The following is a 24,931-nucleotide window of genomic DNA, read 5'->3' on the forward strand; positions in this document are numbered from 1 at the left end:
TTTGGAAATTGATTCAGCCGTAGAAAATAATTCCATTTGCCACTGCAAAGAAAATGTTTTTCTGTAAACATTTCTTGTGCATGGATCTATGAACAGAGCTGTCAGAGCAAAGATGTGGCATAATTTCAGTAAAGAAATCTGAAATTATTCCAGTTTTATTTTCCTGTTTTCACACATTGCGAAGAAGGATTGAAGACATAGGTAGAAAAGTTTAAGTGAGAAAATCTGCTTGTAGCAATAGCTGCCACATGAGCTGGAATATACAGTCAGTGCTGAGTTTATGTAAATAAGAGACTGAAGTGCTACTTTACTTATATATTGGTACAAGCTCTAGTTCACTGTGCCAAGCCATACAGCCATTTTTCTAGAACCTCTGTCCTTTTTTGGGGGAGGAAGCTGAAACATTTATGACTAGTCCTAGTGATGTCATCTCAAGAAGGGGTAGCATAAGTTTCTGGGTCTGGGTCAGGCCCATGCAATGGGAAGGATTTAAGATGCCATTGTTTGTGCTGTTCTCCATAAGTCTGAAAAAACCATGCATGTGTTTACGTATAATTTGTTATATTTGCTTTATTGATAACAATACTATTAGACTGACAGAAAATGGCAGGGTAGAAAAATACTTTAAAATACTGCTAATGTCACTCCCACGCTTTCTTTGATTCCTCTTCTACTGGACAATCCTAAATGCCAGGGATTCTGAGGAAAAGGGGCAGGACAGTGTGGCATTTGTTTCCACTGTATTTCCATGTGTTTTCTCAGTGCAGTACTTATTGAATGAATACAGTGTAAGCCTCGAGAATTCTGTGAAAGAAATGGTTTTGCAAATGACAAGGAGAGATATTTTTTATCTTGAGAGCTCATGTGACTTCTGTTGTGATTTTTGGTAGCTTGTAATTTAATTTTCTTCAAGATTAGTCTGTAACAGTCCACTGAATTTTTTATGTCTCCCCCCTAAAATAAAGTCATGATTCTCAGCTGGAAGTATTCCCTAACTAATCTCTTGTGGTAGCAGGGCTCTTGCCTGGTTGTTCCCTGCTGTGTCCCACTCCAGTTGTGCTGATGACTGCTGCTGTGGAGAGCAGATGGAATGAGTCAGGAGGAAGCATTTTGTGGTTTGCAGGGCTTGGTGTTGGTGGCTTAGCAGTTCTGGGCTCCTTTCTAAACCTACTTCTTCTGCCTGGTGTTAGCTACCTGCATTTCATAACTGAAAGGTTTCTTTGCAGAGATGTTTTGAAGAAGACAGAAGACTGTTGCCATTTCTGGGGACAGTAGATGCCAGACTTGACTGATCTTGTGGGAGTGTTATGTGCTGCATGTAGGTAAATGTAAGCTACACGATAGGAGAACTTGCAGCAGAGCAGTGATATGTGCTAGCTGATGGACCATGGTTAATTCCTTATAAACCTGAAATTACTGTATGGTTAAATATAACTTTAATTCATCAAGTGAACAGAAAAATTTGTGAATTTCTGCTGTTCAGTATTGGCATTAAGGAAATGTTTTGCCTATAGCTCTTGCTTGATCATGTCCAAAGTCATCCCTAGGCATAGTTGAGCAGAGCTCCAAGGATTTGACTGCAGCTTGATAGTCTCTGAGAACATGGGAAAATCTTGCATGACAGGAGAATCCACTGCAATGCTAAAGAATTTCAGATCTGCCCAGGCTGCTCAATTTCTAGCAAAATAATTATGTAGTGACATAAATTGGAAGATTACCTCATGCCCTGGAGCCTCTTTTATGGTTCTCACTGGCTGGGAATTAGACAGTGCTCTGGGCTTTATTACAGGGAGGCTGTGGCTCCCTAGCACTGCCTCAGAAGGTAAATCCTTTCTGAGTTGCACAAATGCAACTGTGATATAAATCTCCCTCCTCCCCAAGTCTTTCTCCATCTGCATTACGTTTTTACCTAGCTCAGACCTGATGTTAGATCTCCCAGGCTTGGGAACAGGAAAGAAACCCTGCCATAAGATTTCTGGTTTTTTGCATGCGACTTGTTCTCAAAACAGGTGGAGGCAAGCAGGCACTGCCCTGATGAGAAAGCTTTGAAGTGCCTGCCCTGCTAAGATTGCTTTGCAAGCTGATGGATGCTGCATAGGACTACCACAGTGGTTCCTTTCGTCACTCTGCCTGTGTGGTGTGTGGGTACCAGTGTGTTTGGGTACCAGCAGAGTAGAGATGGAAAGAGAAACCCCATGGTGTGGGCTCTGGTACAAATACCAAATTTGTGTCTCCCAGTGTAATGAAGTCACTCCTGTAGCCATTGCTGTAATTAGCTGTGGGGATTAGCTTGAAGCTAGCATAGCAGAACAGTTATATCCACTCAGACATGTAGTAAATGGTTTCTATTCCTTGTTAATAACCAATTATCAGCAGTGACAAAGATTTTTTTTTTCCCTCTGGTGTTGTGGGTTGTGGTTGTACAGACTCCAGCTTTAGCACAGCCTTATTTCAGAGATGGAAAGAAATGAGAGAAGGGTTAAGGTTTTAGTGTATAACTGAGAGAAATTTCAGGAGGTAGCTTTGTACCATCTCTGTTTCTATTTACCATGCATCTTCCTCCCTTTACAGTGAAATATAATGCCCTAAGAAAAATTCTTCCTACTTCACAGTAACTCACTCTGTCCTGAGTAAGGAAGACATAAGTTTACTTTAACTAAAATTATATCTCTTAGTGCAATTGTTTGAGCATGGGTTTGTTTGGGTAGATATTGGGAATAAATGTATCAGTGCATCTGGAGGTGTTTACATCGCCTATGGGTCAGGTACTCTGTAGGACTTTGTAATGCCTGTCCTGTGTGCCAAGCAAGCTTGGCCAAGTGTGAGGGCTCCCTGCCACTGTGAATTGGGGCAGTTTGTCCTCTCCACTGGCTACGGAAAAAAGTATTTTGCCAGACATTCCTGTGTGGAAAACCTCAAAGGCCAATGGCATTGCTCAGAGTTAATGACTGCATGAGATGCTTCTCAAGTGGAGAGAGAGAGATGATATGAAAAAAAATGTACGTTTAACAGCAATATAAACACATTGTGGCAAGAACTGTGTACCTTAGGCCCAGTACTGCCCATGCCTGTTGAGGTTTTGAGTACCAGAATGAAATACTGGAGTGTGCTACCCATGGACTTAATTTGTGGGATGTGAGTCATTTGGTTTAACCCCGTTGATAATTTGGATAGATGGTACATACTGGATAGCATTTTTCCTTTAGTGCTCTGGAAGTGGTCAGGGCAACCTGTATTCAGTTCATTGAGATTCCTTCTGTGTGCCATTGTCAAAAGAAAGAATTCATTGACTTCTAAAACTCACATTTTTTGAAGTTCAGAGGTCAAGTGATTGCTTTATCTTGGAAGCAATGTCTTTAGGTCCAGGATCAAGAAGGACATAAATAAATAAATAAATAGATTTTTTTTTTTTCTTACTCTATGAAACAGTTGAGTAAAAGATAGGTATAAACCTGTGGCTTTTTAGGAGATACAAAAATATCTAACTGAATAGAATCAGCAGAAGCAAATACAAGTCAGCAGTGTGCCTTGGCAGCCAAAAGGGGGAACCACATACTTAAGGAGTGCATCAAGCACAGCATCACCAGCCAATGAAGAGAGGTGACTGTCCCGCTGCATTGAGCCCTTGGTGCTGCCTCACCTCGAGTACTCTGTGCACTTCTGGGCCCCCCAGTTTTAGAAGGTCCTTCAGTGCATCTAGAGGAGGGCAACAAAACTGGCGACAGGGCTCAAAGACATGTCCTGTGAGGAGCAGCTAAAGACTTTGGTTCCTCTAGTCTGGTTGAGGTGCGCTCCCATTGCTATCTACAGCTTTCTGAGGAGGCCAAGTGGAGACAGAGATGGGATCTCTTCTGCCTGCTATCCCGTGGCACAAAGTGTGAGAATGCTTGAGAGCTGCAGCAGGGGTGCTTCAGACTGGACAGTAGGAAGCATTTCTTTACTGGGAGGGTGGTCCACCATTGGAACAGGTTTCCTAGAGATGTGATTGATGTCTGAAACCTGTCAGTGTTTAAGAGGATTTTGGACGATGCCATTAATAACATGCTTTAACTTTTGGTGAGCTCTGAAGTCATCAGGTCCCTTCCAGCTTGAATGTTCTATTCTGTTCTGTCCTGTTCTCTAATTCATGATCTAATTAAGATAAGAGCTGTGACACTAATGGCTTCATGATGTAATTATATCCAGGAGTTTACCAGGACATTTATTTTGATTCTAAAAATACTTGAAGCCACATTATTTGAAATAGATAAAGCAGTAAGTTACAGTAACCCAAATATATTGATATGTTAGTTACTTTTCCCCCTGGTGACATAATCCCATGAGGTTAATTCCAGGCGCTCCTTTCCTTAAGAGTGATAAATCCTGTGTGTGGTTTCAAAAATTTTAGTCTTTATCTGGGCTGCAGAATCAGTGGAAGATAATAACTTAGGTGGCATAGGGGGTTGAATGGATTGTAGATCATAAAAGTGTTTCAGTCTCCGTGGGTGTAAAGAAAAATGTTCTAGCAGAGAACGTGGACAACAGCCCCCACCAAACAGATAAGTAATGTTGCTGTAGGTTGGTGTTCATACTTTTGCAGCTCTGCAAAAGGTATCTCACATCTTCCATCAACCATGGAAGGGGAGCAGCACTGCTATAATGATGATGTTTTGGTAAGTGTGTGGTAGTCAATCTCACAGATTTCTGACATTGTGATATTTCTTCTTTTTTGTTCAGGTACCTTTGGGACTCTTGTTCTTCCAGCAGTAAGTATTTTTTTCCTTCCCTTCCTCAGAAAATGTTGACTGCCTGTAACTTAACCACCCGTTGGTATTGACGATGTATTTTGCATGTGATCCCATTTGTTTTCACAGTATCAGATGAGTGTATTTCCTGACCAATAAATCAAAGGTTTTTCAGAATAAATGCTCTGCAGTTTGTTTGGAGTAATTACAGGACTCAGGAGCTACATCTGTATTTTAGACATACCATGAAGGGTAATTGCAGCTGAAAAAAAATAGTGTAAAGCAACAGTTGAGAAATACCAAAATAAAATATATTTATATACAATCTTTGTAAGGGCTTGGAAATGCATATTCAGTGAAAATACATTAAAAACCCAAAAATGTATCTTGAATTGTGTGTTGTGTGTGAATCCTGAATTTATGATCCTGGATATTCTTCTGGAAAACCCAATCTAAAGAGTTATGTATTTATATCAGGAAGAAAGTTTTACCAAAGTCATCCATAAGTCTGGGTATCCCTTAATCTGGTGGGTTTAAGTTCTGATCTCAAATAAAGTGTCTCTGATTAAATAATTTGGAAGTATTTGATAGACGGATAATCAATGACAATGAGCAGCTAAACATTATGAAGATTACTAGGCTGAAATGCATCTGTATGAACTATACATTAGCAAATGTAGAAAATTCTTATAACAAAATTAATAAGTTCCGTAATATAATCTGGCCAGGTCTTAAAATGTTCAAGCACCTAAAACTAGGCAAGATATTTTCCTCCCTCTCTCGCTGCTATCTGAAGAGATGAAAACTGACTCATTTTTTTAACTGCAAGATTTTCTATTCATTTGTGTAGTCACAGTAGGCTTAGATTGTGTCCAAAGTGTAATTTGCTGGTAGCAGAAGGTGGGTAATGAGTTTCTGGATTCAGCCTCATCTTTTCCAGAGGTAACAGTAGCTGCTTTGTCTGAGGTACTCACGATGGTGGTTGGTGTAGTCAGAAGTACGTGAGATGGCCTTTTTCTCTCTTGTGTAAGGACTGCCAAAATGGGGATAGTAATGCCATTCATTTGGGATGTTTTGACTAAGATAAAGTATTTTCACAGCAAGTTCCTACTGCATAGTGTTAAAAGCTGCCTTGCTCATATTTGGGTTGAGAAGCAACCCTTTAGAGAAGGACTTGATGGGGCTGAGGTAGTCACTGTTACTGTAGCAATTGTTGAAATGTTGTATATTAGTGCAGTTTCTGGTAGCATAAATGTGTGAAACAGAAGGTGGATTATGTTGCACATCAGCTGTCCTAATACTCTGCCATGACAATGCAAGCCTCATTGTCTCTGGCCTTTACATCAAGAAAGGCAGTTATGTCACCATCTTTTGGGAAGGAAAGATCTTTTGAAATATAACAAGTATAACAATCTAGGGAGAAACCTGTGCTATCTATCATTATTTGTGTTAGAAAAGGGATACAGGAAAATAGATGGAGTCTCTAAATGGCATTTATAGAAGATTTACATTTTTAAAGAAGAAATTGAAGACAATACTTGCTGCAAAATAATGCTGTAAGAGTACAATTCACTGCAATGATGAAACAAAACAAGGTTATTTTCCCTCATTTTGATTGTGAATTATTATAATGTGTCCTGGACTTCTTGTAGCAAATCCTATATGATTTTTAGGGATTACAGCTTCCTTAAGAAATAGGAATATTCATAAATGAATGTTTGAGGTAATAATAAGGTAGTATTTGACAGATGCAGTAGCTAAGGCTGTTCCTCTTATTTAAGATATTGCAGAATACTTGGCATGGAACTTGGAGGGTGTTGAAATATGTGAATCATATGTTCTTGGCAACGTGTGTACAAAAACCTGCAGCTGGAGAAAATGCAAAATCCTTTTCAGTGTGGAACTTTGCATCTAAAATTTAATTCTATAAATCCGGATTTTAAAGGGGGGATGTCTTCTGTGTCATGATAAGCCTGCTTATAGGTGAAAAAGAGCCTTTTTTATTTTTACCCCTTGATTTTTTTTTTTCCTGGCTTGTTTTAAAAACAGAAAGTTAATAGAGAGAGATGGAATTGTAGTTGATTCCTCTTTATAGGTAAATGCACAGGGAAGGAAATGTATTCCCTACAGACATTTGCATCTACCTCATTTGTCACCCAGTAACATTTTCCCATGTTTGTGAATCCCTGTTGCCTCAGTGTGTGCTGTTAAAATGAGCTTTGAAAGCAGTACAGCCTTTCTTTATAGCACTTGGTAAGATACTTTTGAAGTGCTGTGCCTGCTGAGTTAACAGCTGTAATTTTCATTACACTGCAAGAGGAGTGCTTCAGTTCCATATGTTATGCTGCAAAATGCAAGCCCGTCTTTAGTTGTCTTGACTTCAGAGGTTTTATTCCAAATTTACAGTTTCAACTCCAAACAGAAGCATGTGACTCTTAAGCTTTTCAGCAGGGCTGCTTGTTGGAATAAGCTGTGTGCTGTGTTAAAACCCTTCCCCTTCTTCAAAGAGACGTTCTGGCGGTACAGAAGCCAGCATCTGGGCTGGGATGTCCCTGGGGTCAGTGATTGTCTGTGAAGGCTCTGCTCAAGTAAAATTCTGGTGTGCTGCAGCATCTCTGCTTTAAGCCTTTCAACCCCTGTGACTGGGATTCCTCCCAGCTAACTTTAGGAAGTGAAGTGATGCATCTGAATTATGAGCTCTAGATTTCCTCTGTGCTCTGGAAAGACGGGGAGAGAGAGAGAGAGAGAGAGAGAAGAAATCTGTGCGGGATTACTCTGACCTTATGTGGTCTAAATTTCCTTGCCAGTGATATCTGTCTCTTTTGCCAGCACTGAAGGAGCCTTCAATGTCTATCCAAAAAAAGTTAACCATATAAAATTTATGTTCCTTTATTTCTTAATATTTTTGGAAGAATAATTATTTACTTTCTAAATGAGTCACAGTACGTGCTGTAATTATTAATTATGAAAGTGAAATGAGACAAAATCAGTGAGGTTGTTATTGAAAAACAGTACCTCACCTTATGAAAAATTCCGTATTTGATTTTGCTACCCCATAGGACATAAAGCTAAAGACTGTAAAAAAAAAAACAAGTGCAAAGTTCTCCTACTGTCCTGCTCAACTTGCTTACATGTACCTTCTTCAGATATTTTATGTTTGGAAAATTTCGTAGCAAAAAGTGATGAAGAAAAATATTAGTCCATTATATAAAACCAAAGAAATTTCTAAATAACTTAAAAAAGAGAGCACAACTGTGCATGTGTATGCCTGTGAATTGCATATGAATGCATAGATATTTATATTCTTGAAAACCTGATTACTACTTAAAATTAGATGGAAATGTGTTGTTGTGCTTCTGATAAGACATTTTTTGGTAATTGTTGAAACAATACATTAAAGAAATGAATAAAATCCCCTTTCTCTCTTTGAAAATTTACATAAATTGACATGTTCAGGTATATATTAGTCCTTTATGTAAAATGTTTTTTAAATAATAGTGTCTTCAAGAATATTTTGGATACCTAACAGAGTGTCACTATTTCTTTTTAAGCTGCCTCTGAACAGTGCTTCTGAGAATTATGAATTACTGGTGGAGGGCCGTGCTGAGGGCCGGCACATCTTCTCTAACCGTACCAGCCTGACGTACATGCCAAAGAGCACCTCTGTGTTCATCCAGACTGATAAATCCATGTATAAACCAGGACAGGATGTGCTCTTCCGGATTGTGACTGTCTATCCTGATCTCAAACCTTACAAAGTGTATCTGAATATATATATCCGAGTAAGTATCCACAGGAGCACAGTTAGATGTTAGATTGTGTCACATGCTCTAAATTTGTGACAAACATAGATCATATGTATTGCTGCCTAAACCTTGCTAGCAAGGCCACTCATGTTTAACATGCAGCTTGACTTTTCTCCTAGGATCCTCGGAAGAAATTGATTCAGCAGTGGTTGATGGAGGAGGGTGATTTGGGTGTAGTTTCCAAAAAATTTCAGTTATCAATGAACCCTCCACTAGGAGACTGGTCCATAGAGGTGGAAGTGAACGTGAGTATTAACACTGCCAAATCACAGAGAGATTTCTTTCTTCTGCTAGATGTGTATCAAATTGTGCTTATGTTGCTGAAACCAGTTTTAAACATGGATCACGAGATGAGCAAATCCTTCCCTTGTGTCAAATATTGGGCAAGATACTATGCAAAGATAATATGCAAACCTCAACATGATTTTGTGGGGAAGGATACAAAAACCGCATACATACTTTGTCTTAAGGTCTGTGTTTTGATTCCAGGATAGAAATGGTATTAAAAAGGTAAGGCATTGTAATATTAATATAAAAAGATCTCATGGAGTAGAGTTTTTCCTTTTTAAGTGAAATGCCCCTACTTTTATTTTGCAAGCAAATACACAGAAATTTGTTGTACCATGCTGTGCAGCCAGTCGGTGTCTAAAGGGTTGAGGAACCAAGACTATTTACAGATCTTTGCCTACTTTTAGGCGTGTTTCAAAAACTCACAGTGACTGATGAGTTACTGAGGAAAAAATAACTCTGTAAAATAGAAAGGATGACTAGTAATACAGGACTATTGCAAAACAAAACTGGAAGAGTCTCTGTTGCATATTGCTATTGGTAGTAGCTCTCTCAGGCTAGTCCTTCAAGCTGTTACACTCCTCATACACCATGGAACATGTTTCAAAAATAGCTGGAGGTTTAGCTGTTGAAAACTCTGTGTGTCAGGGTTATTCAGCCTGCTTTTTAATACCTATAATTTGGGAACTGCATTTCCTATTTGGCTTGCAGTGGCTGTTCAGAGACATTTAGCAAGTATAAACAGGACTGCTTAATGTGTTACATAATGAGGGAGATGATGGGTAGAAAGGAGAAAAACTCACATGATCATGTATTACATGGGAGTAACATTTACCAGTACCAGTTATATGTTTGATAGATTTCTATGGGCTTAGGCATGTGAGGGTGGTGCTCAAGTGTGTGTCAGGACTGGATTTTTCAAACACTTTGTAATGTGGGTGTGGAGTTGTTGCTGTTGTCTGTGATGGGAAAAATGTACGAAGTCGTTCCTGTGCTCCTCCCTGTGCTCTGCCACTTCTTCCCATCCCCTGGCTGCTGTTCAGTGGCCTGTCAGCCACACTGAAGCAGCTGTAGCCGGGCTGAGATCTAAAGTGCAGTGGGGAAGTGACCCAAACTGAAAAGCTTCTGTGTGTTTTTCTTGGCCTAGACCAGACCAGTTTCCCTGATCCAGCCATCCCCACTCACAGCTATCGTAGGTGCTTTTCAGCAGTTGGGGAAGTGTGGCTCAGACATGGAGACAAAGGCTGGTGGCAGTGGTGGGCTCCTTCAGCAGCTCACATGCCAAGCAAAAACGTATGAAATGTCACTTGGGCTTTCTGCAAAGGCTTGACAGATGCTGAAATTAGGAGATAATTGATGAAGGAATTGTGGCAGCTGTTTTCAGGATCTGAATGAGTGCCACTCCCTCCTGAAATAAAACCAAAAAGAAAAAAAAAATTGTAAAGTTGAAAGAAAAACGCCTTGTAAATTCATCTGGGCTAATGAAACAGTGGGCTGTGAGACAAGTGAAGTGAAACCTTAGTAGAGTGTGGTTGATGGTATTCTAAATTTTAGCCATGCTAGAGAAGGTTAATGATCTTGGAAAATATATGTCAGAGTGAGAATGTCTCTCAAGTCATGAGTAACAAGGAGAAAGTAAATAGAGAATGTTTTGTTCCTCTCTATTTCAACATATAGCTAAAGGGCATCAGGTAGAGGAGGTAAAGAGTGATTTCACAATGACTGAAATATCATAACTGAACTGCAGAGCACAGCTCTCGCAGTTATGGTGTTCTCTATTATTTAATGGTTGCCTTTTTGGCAAATGCATTCTAACAACACAGATTGCTGGAGTAGCTGAATACAAAGGTGCCAAACTTGTGTTAAAAGGAGATCAGGCTAAATGACTCCTTTTGACATTTAAACTCTTTGAATTGAAAATTAAGATAGGGGAGGAAAAGAAGTGTATATTAAGGGAAAAAAAAAGGTTTTAGACCTTGGTGTCCAGAAAAAAATGGCTATTCTTACAGTCCTTATCCTTTGGGAAGAGAACAGCAACCCCAAGTCCCACACAGAAATACTTATGTTTACTTTCAGGCCCTTTTTTGTTTACACTTGCTCCGCTTTAATTTTCAAATTCCATATTGAAAATAATGACAAAGCAATTTGCATTATTTCTACAGCATGTGCCTACACAGCATCGTCATTGGATCAGGGTGTCATATGCAAGATACATTAAGTGACTATTGCAGTATTCACACTATTAGATTAGGTCTGCCTAAGTGTGTTGTCTCACAGATTTATTTTTCTGAAAGTGTGTTAATCATCAGATTATTGAAACCTGCAAGACACCTTGCAGAATAAAGGAAGAGAACTTTCCTAATGGGAAACTACTTTATTCTCTTGGTTGCAAGGGAGTTTATGCCATGAAATACAAGATCATGTAGGATGGGATTCAGTTTGAACATTGAGTTGTGTAGGGGTCTCAGTGGTATAGTGCAGATTTGGAGGGTGTTCAATGAAAGCTGCTGAGTGACTGGATTACTCCTAGTGGACATTCCTAGCTATTAGTTGGATATTCCTCTCTCTTCTGCAGCAATTCTGCTGTTCAAGGGAGGTGTCGGTTTTGTTGTGTTGTATAAAGTTGCATAGATTCACCAATCTCTTCCTGGTAAGAGAGGTAGGTCACTGAGAACTTAGATTTACTGACAAGGAAGGCTTAGTATAGTATATGACTAGGATTTTTAATAGATATGTCTTCCTCTCCTTAACTAGCACTGCCAGCTCTGGCTCTGCATGGCATCCAGCCAGCTTATGGATCTGTTGAGGCTTCAGGAACATCTTTATATGGCAAACCCAGACTGATCTATGTATGACTTAGCTATCCTGATGCCATGACCTGGGATTTCTAGTTAAATAGCCAGCCTTTCTTTCTCAGTTTCCCTCTTGTCTTAAAGAATTGTTAAGTGATTAAATAACATTTCCCTTCTCGTGATTACAGATCAGTTTCCAACTGTACTGAGTCTTGATTTTTGGAAGTGCTTCCTCTGAATCCTTTTTTAAATCAGGTTTTGGCTGCTTGCTGCTGTTAAACATCCTGTAGTATTTTTAATAAAAGTTCAGGTGTTAGTACAGCTGTTCCAGGAAAACTCAAGACAGAGTAATTACGGTCTGCTTTCCAAGTCTCTACCTTGTATTTTAGTTGGATATCTTATATTTCCTGTTGCTGAAAGACTTCTAGTTGCTGAGTTTTTGTAGCATGCACCTCTAACCAGGACTTGTTTCTAGTTAAACAGCATTTTGTAATCTAATTAATGGAAGTTGTTATGTATAAATTTATGATCAAATGTTGAAGAGTAGTAATGTTTCAGGTGCCAAATTTCCAAAATATTTTCAAGAGAATTACATTTTTTTAAAGCTTCAGCTATAAAGCAAACTTTCAGAATCAACTGGGAATGATTACATTCACTTTACATGTTGAAAAGTGTTGAATTTTTTAGCTTTTGAGGTTTAATATACGTTGCAGTGTGTTCACAGCAAATTCTGTCATGTTTTATGCTAGATCAGTTGTGGATTTCACATTTGATGTGGTAAGTTTGATGTAGTACATATAATTGCTTAAAAAATGTGTCACACTTCTTCAAAATGAGACTGTACATAAAGCCTTTGGCATTGCCTGAGTAATTCAGTAGTTTGCAAATGTACACAGATATTCAATAAATAATAAATAGTAGTGACACTGGTGGGACTCTGACTAATTTCTGGAGACTGCGCTATTGAGTTTGAACAGAATTTAATTTTGGGGTTTGTTTCTTGCATGTGAAAACAAAGCATGGAAGTGATCATGAGGTGCTTCTGTTACTTCTGTCTAGACAAAAATCTGTTTTATTTAGCTTCACAGCCAAGGCGGAAGAGTGCTTCTGACAGGGCCTGTGAGACAATGAGGTAGCCCCAGGAATGCAGCTGGTGCCAGCACTGTGCTTTTCCAGGGCAAAGCCCTGGACCACACCCAGAGTCTTTCCCTGTGTTCTAACAGCAATGTGTGTCAATGTCAGAAACAAATAAAAAATTGACCCAGACCAGATTAATTTCAGGGACTTTCAGTTGCCAAAGGAAAAAAAATAAATCTGTGGGGAATGGCTCCTATGACCTCACTTTCATTGGATCAGACCAAATGAATTAAAACAGGAGAGTTCATCACAGCTGAGCAGATTCTAGACTGCAGTTGTTAGGGATTGTTGGATGTCGGGATAGACAACATCTAAGGCTTCCCTGCAGAAAGGCTCATCCTCATCATCCCAGAACACTTCTGTGGATATCTTTTTGGCACAATTTTCTTACTCTGGGCGATTGGCACAGAATGCAGTAGGTGTTCTGCAGTTTAAGAAATGCTGATTTAGAGCAAAATGTTGTTAGTCTGGAAGGGTGAGTGTAGTTAAGAAGCCGGAGAAGGCATGGAAGACAAAACCTGCACTAGAATGAAGCTGCTCTGGGAAAAGTGGAATAGGCATGGTGTTGTTTTCCTATCTTAAAGAAAACCTCCAAAAACCTCTCTTGGGTTGTGCATGTATAACTAACTGACTAATTGCTTGTCTCAGAAGCTATTGCTCCTGGAAACTGGTTTAACAACTTCCACTTCAGTAGAAGTGGAGAGACAGCCTTGCCCGAATGAACTAAAATGATTGAGTGGTTGAAGTGCTGTTACTTGTCCTATTTCAGAGCAGCTTGGCTAAAAGATGTGCTAGTGGAAAATCTGGCTTGGTATTCACATCATCAAAATGACCAAGTAGGGTCTTTGCCTTTCCCTGAACTATCAAGCACGGCTTGATTTCTGTGACAAAGCTTGTCATTTTAGAGAAGATGCAGCCAGGGATACTAGTCTCACTGTAATCTGTCTTCTGCTACTTACAGTTATCTTAGTTTTTAATTGTACTTTTAAAAATTTTATTTTTACTTCTAAGATGATGAGAAACAATATTTCATATTCAAGGGAGATGCTTTTTAACTGTGCTGTCTGGGGTAACATTTTGTTCAGGGTTTGCTTTATGGCAAGGGTCACATATGTAGTTAGTATTGGAAGTAAAAGCTGTACAGAGAACAGGATGTGAGATGAATTCACTGCAGGACATTTCCCTAAGATACGTGTTCCTAAGACTACCTGATAGTAATCTGATTGTGGACTGATTTATGCATGTCAGTGCTGTAGCATTTTATCTTGCAAATATTATGAGTTGCACAAATGTTGTGAAAATAGCTGATTCTGCATGTATATTTTCAAACCCAGGAATATAAAGATGGCAGTTATTTTGGTGATCAGTGACTTAATGATCAAATTGTCAGCAATCTGACTTTTACTTTGATAGGAGTATTTTGCTAGGAGATGTGTAAGTACAGATATGTAAAGGGCTTGGTCTGAAGTGCTTAACTTGCAAAGTTGTTGATCAGGTACCAAAAGTTTATAGTTGTTTCCATTTTAGGTCCTGATCCTAGGGTTTTTACTGTAGGAGTTCTCAGTTTATCCTCTCTTGCTACAAACAGTCGTTTCTATCTGATGCATCTTGATCCCATCTGACAATTGGTTATCCATATTCATTCTTCTTTTCCCTCCTGGAGGAAACAAGTGAAAATTTTAGAAAAATAGGAAAATAGAAGAGAACACAAGTAAGAGCACATTATGTAGTTCCTTGATTTCTTTCTTTGATTTCAAGTAACAAATAGCTGAGACAAGAAGATACAACACAAGGGTATCTCTGCTGAAGTAAGTATGGCTGTAGACTGGAACAAAACTGCAGCCACCTTTTGAGTAAATGTAGAATCATAAGATTATACAAGGTTAAGAAGTAGTCTCGTCCACTAGATAGACTCTGTGGGAGCCTCTTGTTTGTAGAACTTAAATTAAGATGTGCTAGCAAAGATGGTGCTGGTATGTCAGTCATGTTTTGTCATGATGACTGTTTCTACTTATGCTAGGTAGTTTTATGCTGGCTAGCTCAGGTATTCAATTTTTTTAGTACAGAAACCAGGCATAGGTAGATAGATGTCTGCAGACTGGAAGCTGCACAAGCTGTTCATGATAGGTACTTGGAGTCTGGTTCACATGAACTTCCGTGTCCTGTTCTGTAAATGTGTACCACTGGTTTCTACAGGAGCTGATAGTGATTGCGCCATGATTTAAAATCACACCATGTCAGAAATTGTAGTTTAACTTGAATATGGGTGGGATTTGGCCATGAAGGTATGTTAAATTTACTAATCTAACCACAATTGTATGTATTTTCTCATATGAATTTTTCTCAATAGGGTCAAGTTCATTATCAAAGATTTAAAGTGATGGAATATGGTAAGTGTTATTTAGTAGTGACCAAAATCAGTAGTGATTCCCCATTAATTTATACTGGCTTCCCTTGTCTGGCATGAACGTTTTAAATACTCACAGAAAGTTATATTTCCAAATCTTTGGCTTCTCTGAGACTGACCAAAAATCAAATCCTATCAGCTGCCCTGTTTATCTTTTGTAATTTTAATGATCCCAAAATATCTGTATAGTATCTGGTTTTAAAGTCTTCTGATGATTCTGTAGAGGCTGAATAAGCTAAATGTTCTGTATTTCAGAAGCTTATATGCGGGCTGTTTTTATGATGCTTTTTTCTCCTTTCAACAAAAAGTCGTAGTCTGGCAATTGGTTTAAAAATACATCTTACCTTTAATTAGGAAACTTAGGAACTAGTAGCCTTTTATCAAAGTACATGTTCTACCCTTGTTACTTAAAAAATAAGTATTCCTTCTGTGAATTTAATGCTTCTTGTAATTTTTTTTTAGTTTTACCCAAATTTGATGTCATGATAACAACACCCTTATACTACTCTTTGAGAGATGAAGATGTAACTGGTGTTGTCTCTGCAAAGTAAGTAAATCACTGATACTGTTGTCACCCTCACTCTTAAACTTATTGTGGTTCTCTAAGTAAAAATTAGAATGCTAATAAAGCCCCATCTATTCAAAATTAGTTGGCTAGTATCTGTTTTGACCTGCTGGATTTTGTTGTAACTAGATTCAGTAGATTTTCAGACTTCTGGTAAGTTTTTTTGGTCTGGTAAACATAGTTCTAGACTGTAGCTATACATTTTCAGCTACCTTATTTGAAAATTTCTTAAGTTTCTTGCTTGTAATATGTATTTTGATGCTTTTTCTTGTTCTTATATTTCTTTTATGGTAGTCTCCAATTTACCATGTTAAGGTCTGTAGGTAGAGTGACTTTATATTATTAGGCAAACTTCTATGGACATCCTCCTTGTTCCAGTAAATCAGCATTGCAGATTTCAAGCATAGGTTTCTCATATCAAAATACCTATAGCTGTAAATAGGTAAAGAATGAAAAGCCCTTGAGGAATTCAGAAGAGGCTTCGGTGTAGACTCCTGTGTAAATAATATTTTATTTTTCAATTGAGCAAATATCTAGACAAAAAATTACTACGTATTAATCTCAGAAACTAATTTTATTTTTGAAGATGGGAGCCAGATAGAGCTACCTGATAGATCCATCCAAGAAGACCAAAATAAAGGGTCTTTTGTGGGTTATCTAATGCCTTAAAATACATACCTTCTGAAGAAGCACTTAGTTTACAAATGAAATGCAGAAATCATTGTTTAGCAGGCTATTTAAATTAAATGTTTGGACTTTGAGAAAACACTTCTTTCTGTAGAGTGCATGCAACCTGCTATTATAAACTATCAATGCCAGGTTGGATGGGGCCCTGAGCAGCCTGATCTAGTGGGTGGCATCCCTGTACATGGCAAGGGGGTTAGAACTATATGACCCTTAAGATCCCTTCCATCTCAAACCATTCTATGATTCTGGCAATCTCCTAAGGGGCAATTTAAAAACTTTTCCTTGCTTTTCCCCCCCCGTTTACTTTGCTTTTGGGATTCATATGCCAGCTAATATTTGATTTCTTAAGCTGTTTTGGTCTTTCCCAGGACACTTTACCCTTTCATTTGGTCTACTCATAAGGTGTTTGAAAGTGTACTTGTTTGCTACAATAAATTCATACTTAGACATCACCACTGTGGCTTCACACACAGTGAAGCATCTGAGGTTGAATCCTGGCAGTGACAAAGTTTTACTGATACATCATAATTATTTATAGAGAGTGACTTGATTCCTGATGACTGTTTTTTAGAGACATAATGCCTCTTTATACAACTTGTAGATGTCATTAAGCCCATTTTCTTCTCTGGAGTGTTACTAGATCAAGTTAAGTACAGGGATGCTGCCCAATGACAATATAATTTCAAAGTTAATGGCAGCTTATTATTGTAATTAATAATAAGGTCTGCTTAGACTGAGTTTAAATGGCTGAGAGTGTTATTAGAGTTGTTCCTGTAATTATGCTGTTTGATTTTTCTTTCTTTCTGCTTTTCAGCTTTGATATGCCTTAAGTGGCTGCATAGTGATTTAAAGTACTTTAAAGTTACCACACCTGCATGTATTACTGCTGAGGACTAGAATGATTTTGGGTGTCCTGTCCATCCTCATGTCATTCCTCCACTCCTTCACTTCTCTGTCTCAATCTGATAATGTTGTGGCTTCTCTTAAGTATGACTTGGAAGCATTTATGCAAAATTTTATTTTATTGCTGCTTAGTGGCTGCAGGTTGCTATTGTCATCCTAAGAAGGGAGCATGTTACAATTTTCAGATTTGCCACAGCTGGACATTTTTGCAATGATTTCTTGAGATTTGCATTTCTTGTGATTACTAAATAAGTAGTAATAATTACTACCAAATATCTGGAGATATCTCGTTTTGTGTTGGTAGTATTTGGTAAGCAAAATACTTGCACTTCCCACATCCCATTTTAACTCTACTGCATATTAGTTGTGATGCTGCATCAGTGTTCTGTTCAATCACTTGCTTTCACCTTTTAGCTTAGTACAGTTAACTTTTGTACATCATACAGCCCATAAAAATTTTAATAGGTTTGTAGAGCTTGTAGTGGAAAGAGCAGCACTGTGTATCTTCTCCAGGTTTTAGGCTTCCAGCTTTAGTGTTGCTAAACTGGTGTCAGTATGGCAAACTCCACGTTTCAAAGTAGAAATGTGTTCTGCCCATGTCTGAGGCCAGAGAATAAGATTTTAGTAAGATCTTTTGCCTTGAGAACTCTTCAGGAGCCCAAGTCCTGGAGGGTGGTGTATTGTTTGACTTTGCCTGATGTGTTTCAGGTACACATATGGAAAGCCAGTAAAGGGAACTGTAACAGTCACTTGCCTTTCTGTTTCTTACTGGACAAACAAGAGAAATATAACAACAACAATGGAGGTGAGTCATCTCTTAGTAGTTTCTTTAAGTCTATGTTGCGGGTTAAATGATGCTTGGAATCATTCCTGAGTGCCAAGTTCAGCTGGAGAATGTTAAACTCTCTTTAATTTCCAGCCTAAAGCTTCTACATTCAGACGGCTTGTTGGGAATGATACTTGGCACTTGTGCTCCATTTACTTGTGCCTGGAGGTTATTTTGGAGTGTACCAACTGACCCAGGCTGAAAAATTTTCCAGAAGCTGCATAGGTGCTGGAGGACCTGTGCTCAGGAATGCTCCCTGGCCCTGTGTCTGCCCCTGCACACTGAGCTCAGTGTCATGAGGTTGGAGGAGAACACTCCAATTGTCTGGGTGGAGCTCTAGCATGGCAGAAACCAAAGCATTTTGCCTAATTGTCAGCAATTACATTTGAGCTACTACACTAATTGTAACCTGAAGCATGAAATTTAAAAAGACACACAGTTTCAATTTGAAGGCTTAAAAGAGGTGATAGATTCATTGGGCTCTCTTTGCAAAATCAGACATTTTACTTTTAAGATGTGGACTGTTAAAAAGAGGTTAAATTTTTGCTACATTAAGTGACTGTAATTTTCTTTTTGCTCATTTCAGCCACTGTCTGACTTCAGTGCCTTCAGCAGCACTTAGTCTACAGAAACTCTGAGCTCAGATGCTGAATAGGGTATACCCCTCTCCTCAGGCAGGAACTTGTTCATTGTATTTTCCTGTAAAGCTTAGGTACCACTGCGCTAGCCATGTAGAAATGGATAATTCTAGAAATTAGGAAAAAAAAAAGTAACTTTTTCCCTAAAGGATTGTTGCCTCTAAAAAAGTAGTGAACTTCTACTGGATTTAATAAAAATGGTTGCTGACAGCAAAAAAATAAAGAGTCAGTGTTCATAATTTTCTGGTGTTCACACTCCAGAACTTGTATGTGGAGAGAGCTAGAGGACTTAACCAGAAATAGGCTACAGTAGACAGAAAGGTGTGCTTGGCTTTTCTGGCTCAACAGTTATTTTTTTCCTGCATTGCAGATAAACGGATCTGTGAATGTAACCTGTAACAAGCTGATGTTGCAGAACTTGAATGCTGAGCAGTCGTGGCACCAAGGTGACAGTGATTACACAGAGCCGATAGAAATGATCGCGGTGGTGACTGAGTCACTCACAGGTATGTGGCTGTGGGAGCTCTTCTGACAGAAATCTGGAGTGCCTTAATGCTCTGTGGAAGAGGTTGGAGCTAAAGGTATCATGCATGATGTCAGCACAAACCATCCAGCACAAACATTCAAATATATTATGTGATTGTTGCTTGCTTAGAAGTTTAATAGCTTAACCAGCTGTTAACTCAGTTGAATAGAGTTCTGTGCTAGATGATTTATTAAATAACCCAGAAACACATTCTGATAGGAGCTTAAAGTCAATGACTGATCATTTTTGATGAGAAGAGCAGGCATAAAGAATTGCTAGCATTAGCCTGAATTTTACAAACTTGACTTTAATCATAAAGTTACCTGATGTTGTGTATTTGTAAGCCACATTAGTAGAAAGAGTTCCCTGGTCCTAGCTTGTCCACAGTCTAGCCTCTTCCAGGTGGACTGATTTGCAAATTGAGGGTTTTTTGTGAGTTCATGTTCCACTGCACCTTGCACATCAGAAAAAAAAATCATGTGTACAAAATGTATGCCTGTCCCAGAAACTAGGTTTCATTTACAGACTTTCTGTGGAAACCCCAGCAAGGTGAAGCTGGCTGATTTGGGATTTAATAAGCTTATTCCTTGTGTCGTTCTGTCATAGTCTGTGTGAATGGAGCCCTGTGTGGTATATCTTATATTGCATTGTGGCAGACAGTACCAGTGTATATACCACCTTTGTATTGATGCTCAGCTAGAAGGATGAAGAATGATAGGAGTGGAAATGGTGAAAAATATGATAGAATTATTTCAAAGTCATGTGCAGTAAATTGTATCACTGCTGAAGTAATATATGTGTTAAATGAATGTTGTCTAAACACATACAATTATTTAACAGGAATCTCCCAAAATTCAAGTACCATCATATTTCCAAAGCAAAGTGACTATTTTATTGAATTTCTGGACTACACTAGAGTTATAAAGCCTTCTCTGAACTTCACAGCTACTGTAAGTTCTTTTGTTTTATTATCATCTGTGGATAAACAAATGGGACTTCTCCTTTTATGCTTAGATAGCAAATTTTGCCTTGGATTTTAAGTGTAATTTACAGATTGGTTTTCAAATTCTCTCTTTTTTCACAATTTGTATCAGCAAATACTCAACATGGAGGCATTTGCTCTAGAAAAGGGTAGTGGCAGGGAATGCTGTAGTCTTGGCAGGATATATTTGTGTATAGTTTATCAGCATTCTTATGGAAGAGAAAACTTCCTGAGTTGGCTTTTTGACTGTGACAAACTTTTTGGCTTTGAAACAACAGATTAGTTATTAACTTTCAAACCTCTTTATAGTATTTGTATATCTAACTAAGTAACTATATATATTATATATATATAGTATATACATGTATGTATGTATATATACATGTACACACACACAAATATATACTTTATATAGTGAATTTGTATATTTAAAGAGCTTTTACCTAATTCGGTTAAAACTCATCAAACCACATTGCTTTCAAGCAAAAGTGTTGTCTCTGCCTTCTGTCCTGTCTTTTTCATGCCAGCTGCAGTCCACTCCTAGAAATACTTTACGTTCTTCATTCTGTCCCTCATCTGCATTCAGTATTTGTACATTTTGCAGAGGTTGCATATTGTATCACTGCATTTTGCTTGAAAAGGGGAGTCAGTTTTTCAATTCTTGAGCCTTTACTGCATAGAAATGCGACCTAAATAGCAGTGATTTAGGCTGAATATACTCTTCCAGTAGCTTTATGCTAGCCTGATCATTTGGGCTTTTGGTTTTTGTGCTTTTCATTTTCTTTGCCAGCATCCCAGTTTGAATCCACCTGTTTTTGAGTCTTCTTCCAAAGATGAACTGAGTGAGAGATAGCTGAAGCATCTGGCAATTCTTGCAGCTGGCAGATAGGAAGGTATCAGTTGTGCTGCCAAAGAAGTGTGAATGAACAGCTGCTGCTGTTACTAAAAAGTGGAGATCTTACATGAAGAGCATATACTGTTCAAAGAGAGAACAGGGAAATAGTCTCTGAGGAGGAGTGGTAATGCAGTGACATCTATGGGCTGAAAAAGAAAAAGGAAAAATTAGTTCAGTGCTTTTAAATATAAAAGTTGATTTTTTTGTCATGTATAATGCAGAATAAGAATGATTTTACTGGATGAAAATCTGCTTGAATGTGGGCATGAAGGTTTGAAGTTGTAGTGCTGATTGATGTATGATGGAGTGAAGAAGTTGCACACGGTCAATTTTGGGCCTGGTTTCAGTCTTCAGCTCATTTCATGAATTCATAAAAACGTCTGACTCAGCACCATCTCTGCTCATCTGACTTATTTTCCCACATTATGTAAATGTTAGGTTGCCCTCTCTTGTGGTGGTGAAATGCAAGTGATAAAATTAAGTATTCAGACTGTAGGTAGGATATGTATAATTTACTTGAGACACAAACATTTTCAACTAGAAGAGTAATTGGGAGAGCTGAAATGCAAAATGTCTCCTTTCAGTTCTATCTGCTTTTCTTTTACTCTTTTTTATTCCCTGGAGTTATGAATAATTTTGTTCTTGCCTGACTTGCCTACTTGCTGTGCTTACAGAGAACAGAAATAAAGCTATTAATGTGTGAGAAATCTGAGGATAAATTATTTTTTTTATGTGATGTGAGTGTAAATATACTGTTACATGCTATGTGTTGTGCATTTTAGCTTTACCCTGTTTGATGGGTTTGATAAGTGTTTTCTTCCTTTTTGTTTAGCTAAAGGTGTCTCGTTCTGATAGCAACCAGCTGACAGCTGAAGAGAGGCAGAATCTTGTAACAGTCACTGCACAAGAGTTAGACCTGCTTTTCCATCACTCTTCACTTTCTCACTTGGAAAATGAGGCAACAGAGGAGAGAAATCTGACAGTTCATATCCTGAACTACACAGTTCCAGAAAATGGAGTAATTGATGTTGAGTTTCCAATCCTGTCTGATACCAAAACTCTGAGAGTTCAGGTACTGCTTTGCGCATGTTGCTTTGGAGTGTTGACACACTAAATTGCCTGGTTTGGGATCAGTGATATGCTGTCCTGCTATCTGCAGCAGCTGACATGTCACCTATTGTTACTTTTGTTACTTCATGTTACAGCTGGAAAGAAAGTGAGAGATCCCGTCAAATGGGGATTTAATAATTGCACCATGATATCAAAGGAAAAAACCCCAGATACCCAAAGCATAAAGTGGACTTTTGCTAAGGCTGCCACGCTCTTGTAGGCTGTACCACATAAATGAACACTACAGATTTTGCTGTTTTGTTAAGAGTTTTTTTTTCCTCTGTCTCGCAGGCAGAGTTCCTCAGCAGTAAGACTGACATAGGTGTTTATGATGTGTTCAGCTCCCCCAGTCAGACTTATCTCCAGGTTAAAACAAAGAGCCAAGATATAAAGGTACAGTCTGAGATAAAAATTGCCACAATTAAAGCCTAGTTACTTCTGGCTTTTCCATACTCATCCATATGAATCATGTGCTTTTCCTAGGCTGGGAAGCCTTTTGCACTGAGCATTGCAAGCAACAAGCCAGTGAGAGAGTATCACTATCTGGTAAGTTACACTATCTGGTAAGTAAGGCTTTACATATAGGGACAATCCAAGGTGACCTTTACCAACTTGAGAAATACTCCTGTGAGTGGAATGTGATTAAACGTTTGAGATTCAGCATTTTTAAATTGTGCTTTGTGGAAGAGAAGGCCCAAAAACTTCCTTTCCACTAGGAGGGTCGTTTTTGAAAGAGAACTCTATTATTCTACATGGGAGGAATGGCCGTGGCACTGTAAGGAAGTGCTTCTCTGATCTGGGTGTTGGGTTATCTCTGACAGCAGATGTGAGACAAGGCACAGCTGTGAGAGCAATACTGTTTGTGACTGTGCAGAGCATCTGCAAAGGGAGAAGGGACAAAGATGTCTCAGGAGCAGCCAAAACTGTGTCTTTGTCAGCAGGTCCTGCAGATGCAGGTGGAAGCAGGGGCCTGGTGGATCCTGTATGCAGATTCAGAAGTGTCAGGCTGAGCCTGTGGGTACAGGGGGAGAAGAGCTACCTGCTGAGGAAACAGATGGTTGAGTGGACAGAGGGGCGTTATTGACAAGAGAGACTCATAGGAAGCATTTTAAAATAAATGCCTTGGGTAGTGGCTTAATTGCTCAGCTGCTCTACTGTATCTTGAAGGATCAGAAAGATTTATTATATATACTATTATAAGTTTTCTATCTTGTCTTTAACACATGCTTGTCTTTTTCACAGTCTTCATCTTAGTGATCATGGTAGCTAGGATTCTTTTTCTTTCACAGACTTTAACAGTAAACTGAATTAGGAGAACCATGTAAAATTTGGGCATTCATATGTATTTTCTAAATTAGAAACACACTCTAGAAAGTTTAAAATAAATCAGGTCCATGCAACCGAAGGCAGGGAGCTGCCCTTCATCTCTCTGTCTTCATTAGTAAGTGTATGATCCAGTAGGAACAAATTTAGAGTGAAAAAATTGAAATCCAGGTATTAGGAGTAGCTTCTGATCTGTGAAATGAATGTCTGCTTTTAACTGGAGCACATTACTAGACCCCAGTTCACACTCTCTGTGAGGCAAACCAAGTGTTCTAAGTAGGGGTGTTCTGAAGGTTTGCTTTTAAAACTATGTGCCTGATCCAAACTCAGATGCTGTTACAGGTAACCCACATGAGCCAACCCTATTACTGTTGTATATCTATGCTCTCATACCATATGTGTGCACTTGGTGTAGTTCTTTACTTGTCCATAGTGATACAGGAATTAAAACATTATTAAAATAATATATTATTTAAATATTACATCAGATACCACGCCCATTTTCACAGAACTGGTCTACCAGTTAGTGGAAAAAATAATGAATCACAGCTATGTGTCTCTTCTTTAGCAGCTACTTGTAGAACCAATTGCTGATGACATAATGAGGATACCAACAGTTTGAGTGTTTGATTTTTTTTTTCTCTTTCAGGTATTATCTAAAGAACAAATTATGGCTTTTGGCACAAAATCTACAAAAACATTCACTTTAACAGCAGAAAATTTTTGGGCTCCTTCGATATCTATACTTGTATTCTATGTAGATGAGCTTGGAGTGGTTGTAAATGATGCTCTCACTGTCCCCATCCAGCCTGCTTTGGATGACAAGGTAATTGTATTGAACTCAAATCTGAGACCATGATTTTGTCTGGGTGTTGTGTGGTAGCTTAAAAAAATTTTCTTTTAGATCACAGGATTGTAAATGTAAAAATATTTCATTGAGGATCTAACCTAAAGTTTGTGCAAGTCTTTAGAAAGACTTTTGATAATACCAGTACAATTAGGGTCCAGTTTTTGCATATTTGGAAGTCCTTTCTACTGGTGCTGTGTTTTCCACATAAACAGAAGCACAGCATCTCCTTGTGTTTTTGGCCAGGTTACTCTGGCCAATACAGTGACAAGGTATCATAAGGGTATTAACTTTTACATAATTTTAAAAGTTTATAAAGATCTTGTTCTAGCCAGGCAGTGGTCACATTGTGACCAGTGTTTGTGTTTCATGTGACTATCCATACTTTAACTCAAAAAAGTTTGAAGAAGAGTGAGGAAATGCCTATTGCATCAATGAATTGATTTTTCCAGCTTGCTTACCAGGATGAGATTTG

At 38.5% G+C, this 24,931-nt stretch overlaps 1 protein-coding gene across 1 annotated transcript in view; it reads left to right on the forward strand.

Annotated features, from left to right (window-relative positions):
* The window catches only part of CD109 (CD109 molecule), a 79,443-nt gene that overhangs the window by 10,317 nt on the left and 44,195 nt on the right, over positions 1-24,931 (forward strand). The window contains exons 3-14 of the mRNA XM_038132114.1: positions 4,717-4,745; positions 8,276-8,506; positions 8,650-8,775; positions 15,098-15,137; positions 15,617-15,701; positions 18,018-18,114; positions 19,144-19,279; positions 20,140-20,249; positions 22,009-22,248; positions 22,578-22,679; positions 22,770-22,832; positions 24,259-24,435. Of these exons, the coding sequence (XP_037988042.1) occupies positions 4,717-4,745; positions 8,276-8,506; positions 8,650-8,775; positions 15,098-15,137; positions 15,617-15,701; positions 18,018-18,114; positions 19,144-19,279; positions 20,140-20,249; positions 22,009-22,248; positions 22,578-22,679; positions 22,770-22,832; positions 24,259-24,435 (1,436 nt within the window). The remainder of the gene's footprint in view (positions 1-4,716; positions 4,746-8,275; positions 8,507-8,649; positions 8,776-15,097; positions 15,138-15,616; positions 15,702-18,017; positions 18,115-19,143; positions 19,280-20,139; positions 20,250-22,008; positions 22,249-22,577; positions 22,680-22,769; positions 22,833-24,258; positions 24,436-24,931) is intronic.

This window comes from Motacilla alba, chromosome 3, assembly GCF_015832195.1.
Source record: "Motacilla alba alba isolate MOTALB_02 chromosome 3, Motacilla_alba_V1.0_pri, whole genome shotgun sequence".
In the NCBI taxonomy this organism is placed as follows: Eukaryota; Metazoa; Chordata; class Aves; order Passeriformes; family Motacillidae; genus Motacilla; species Motacilla alba.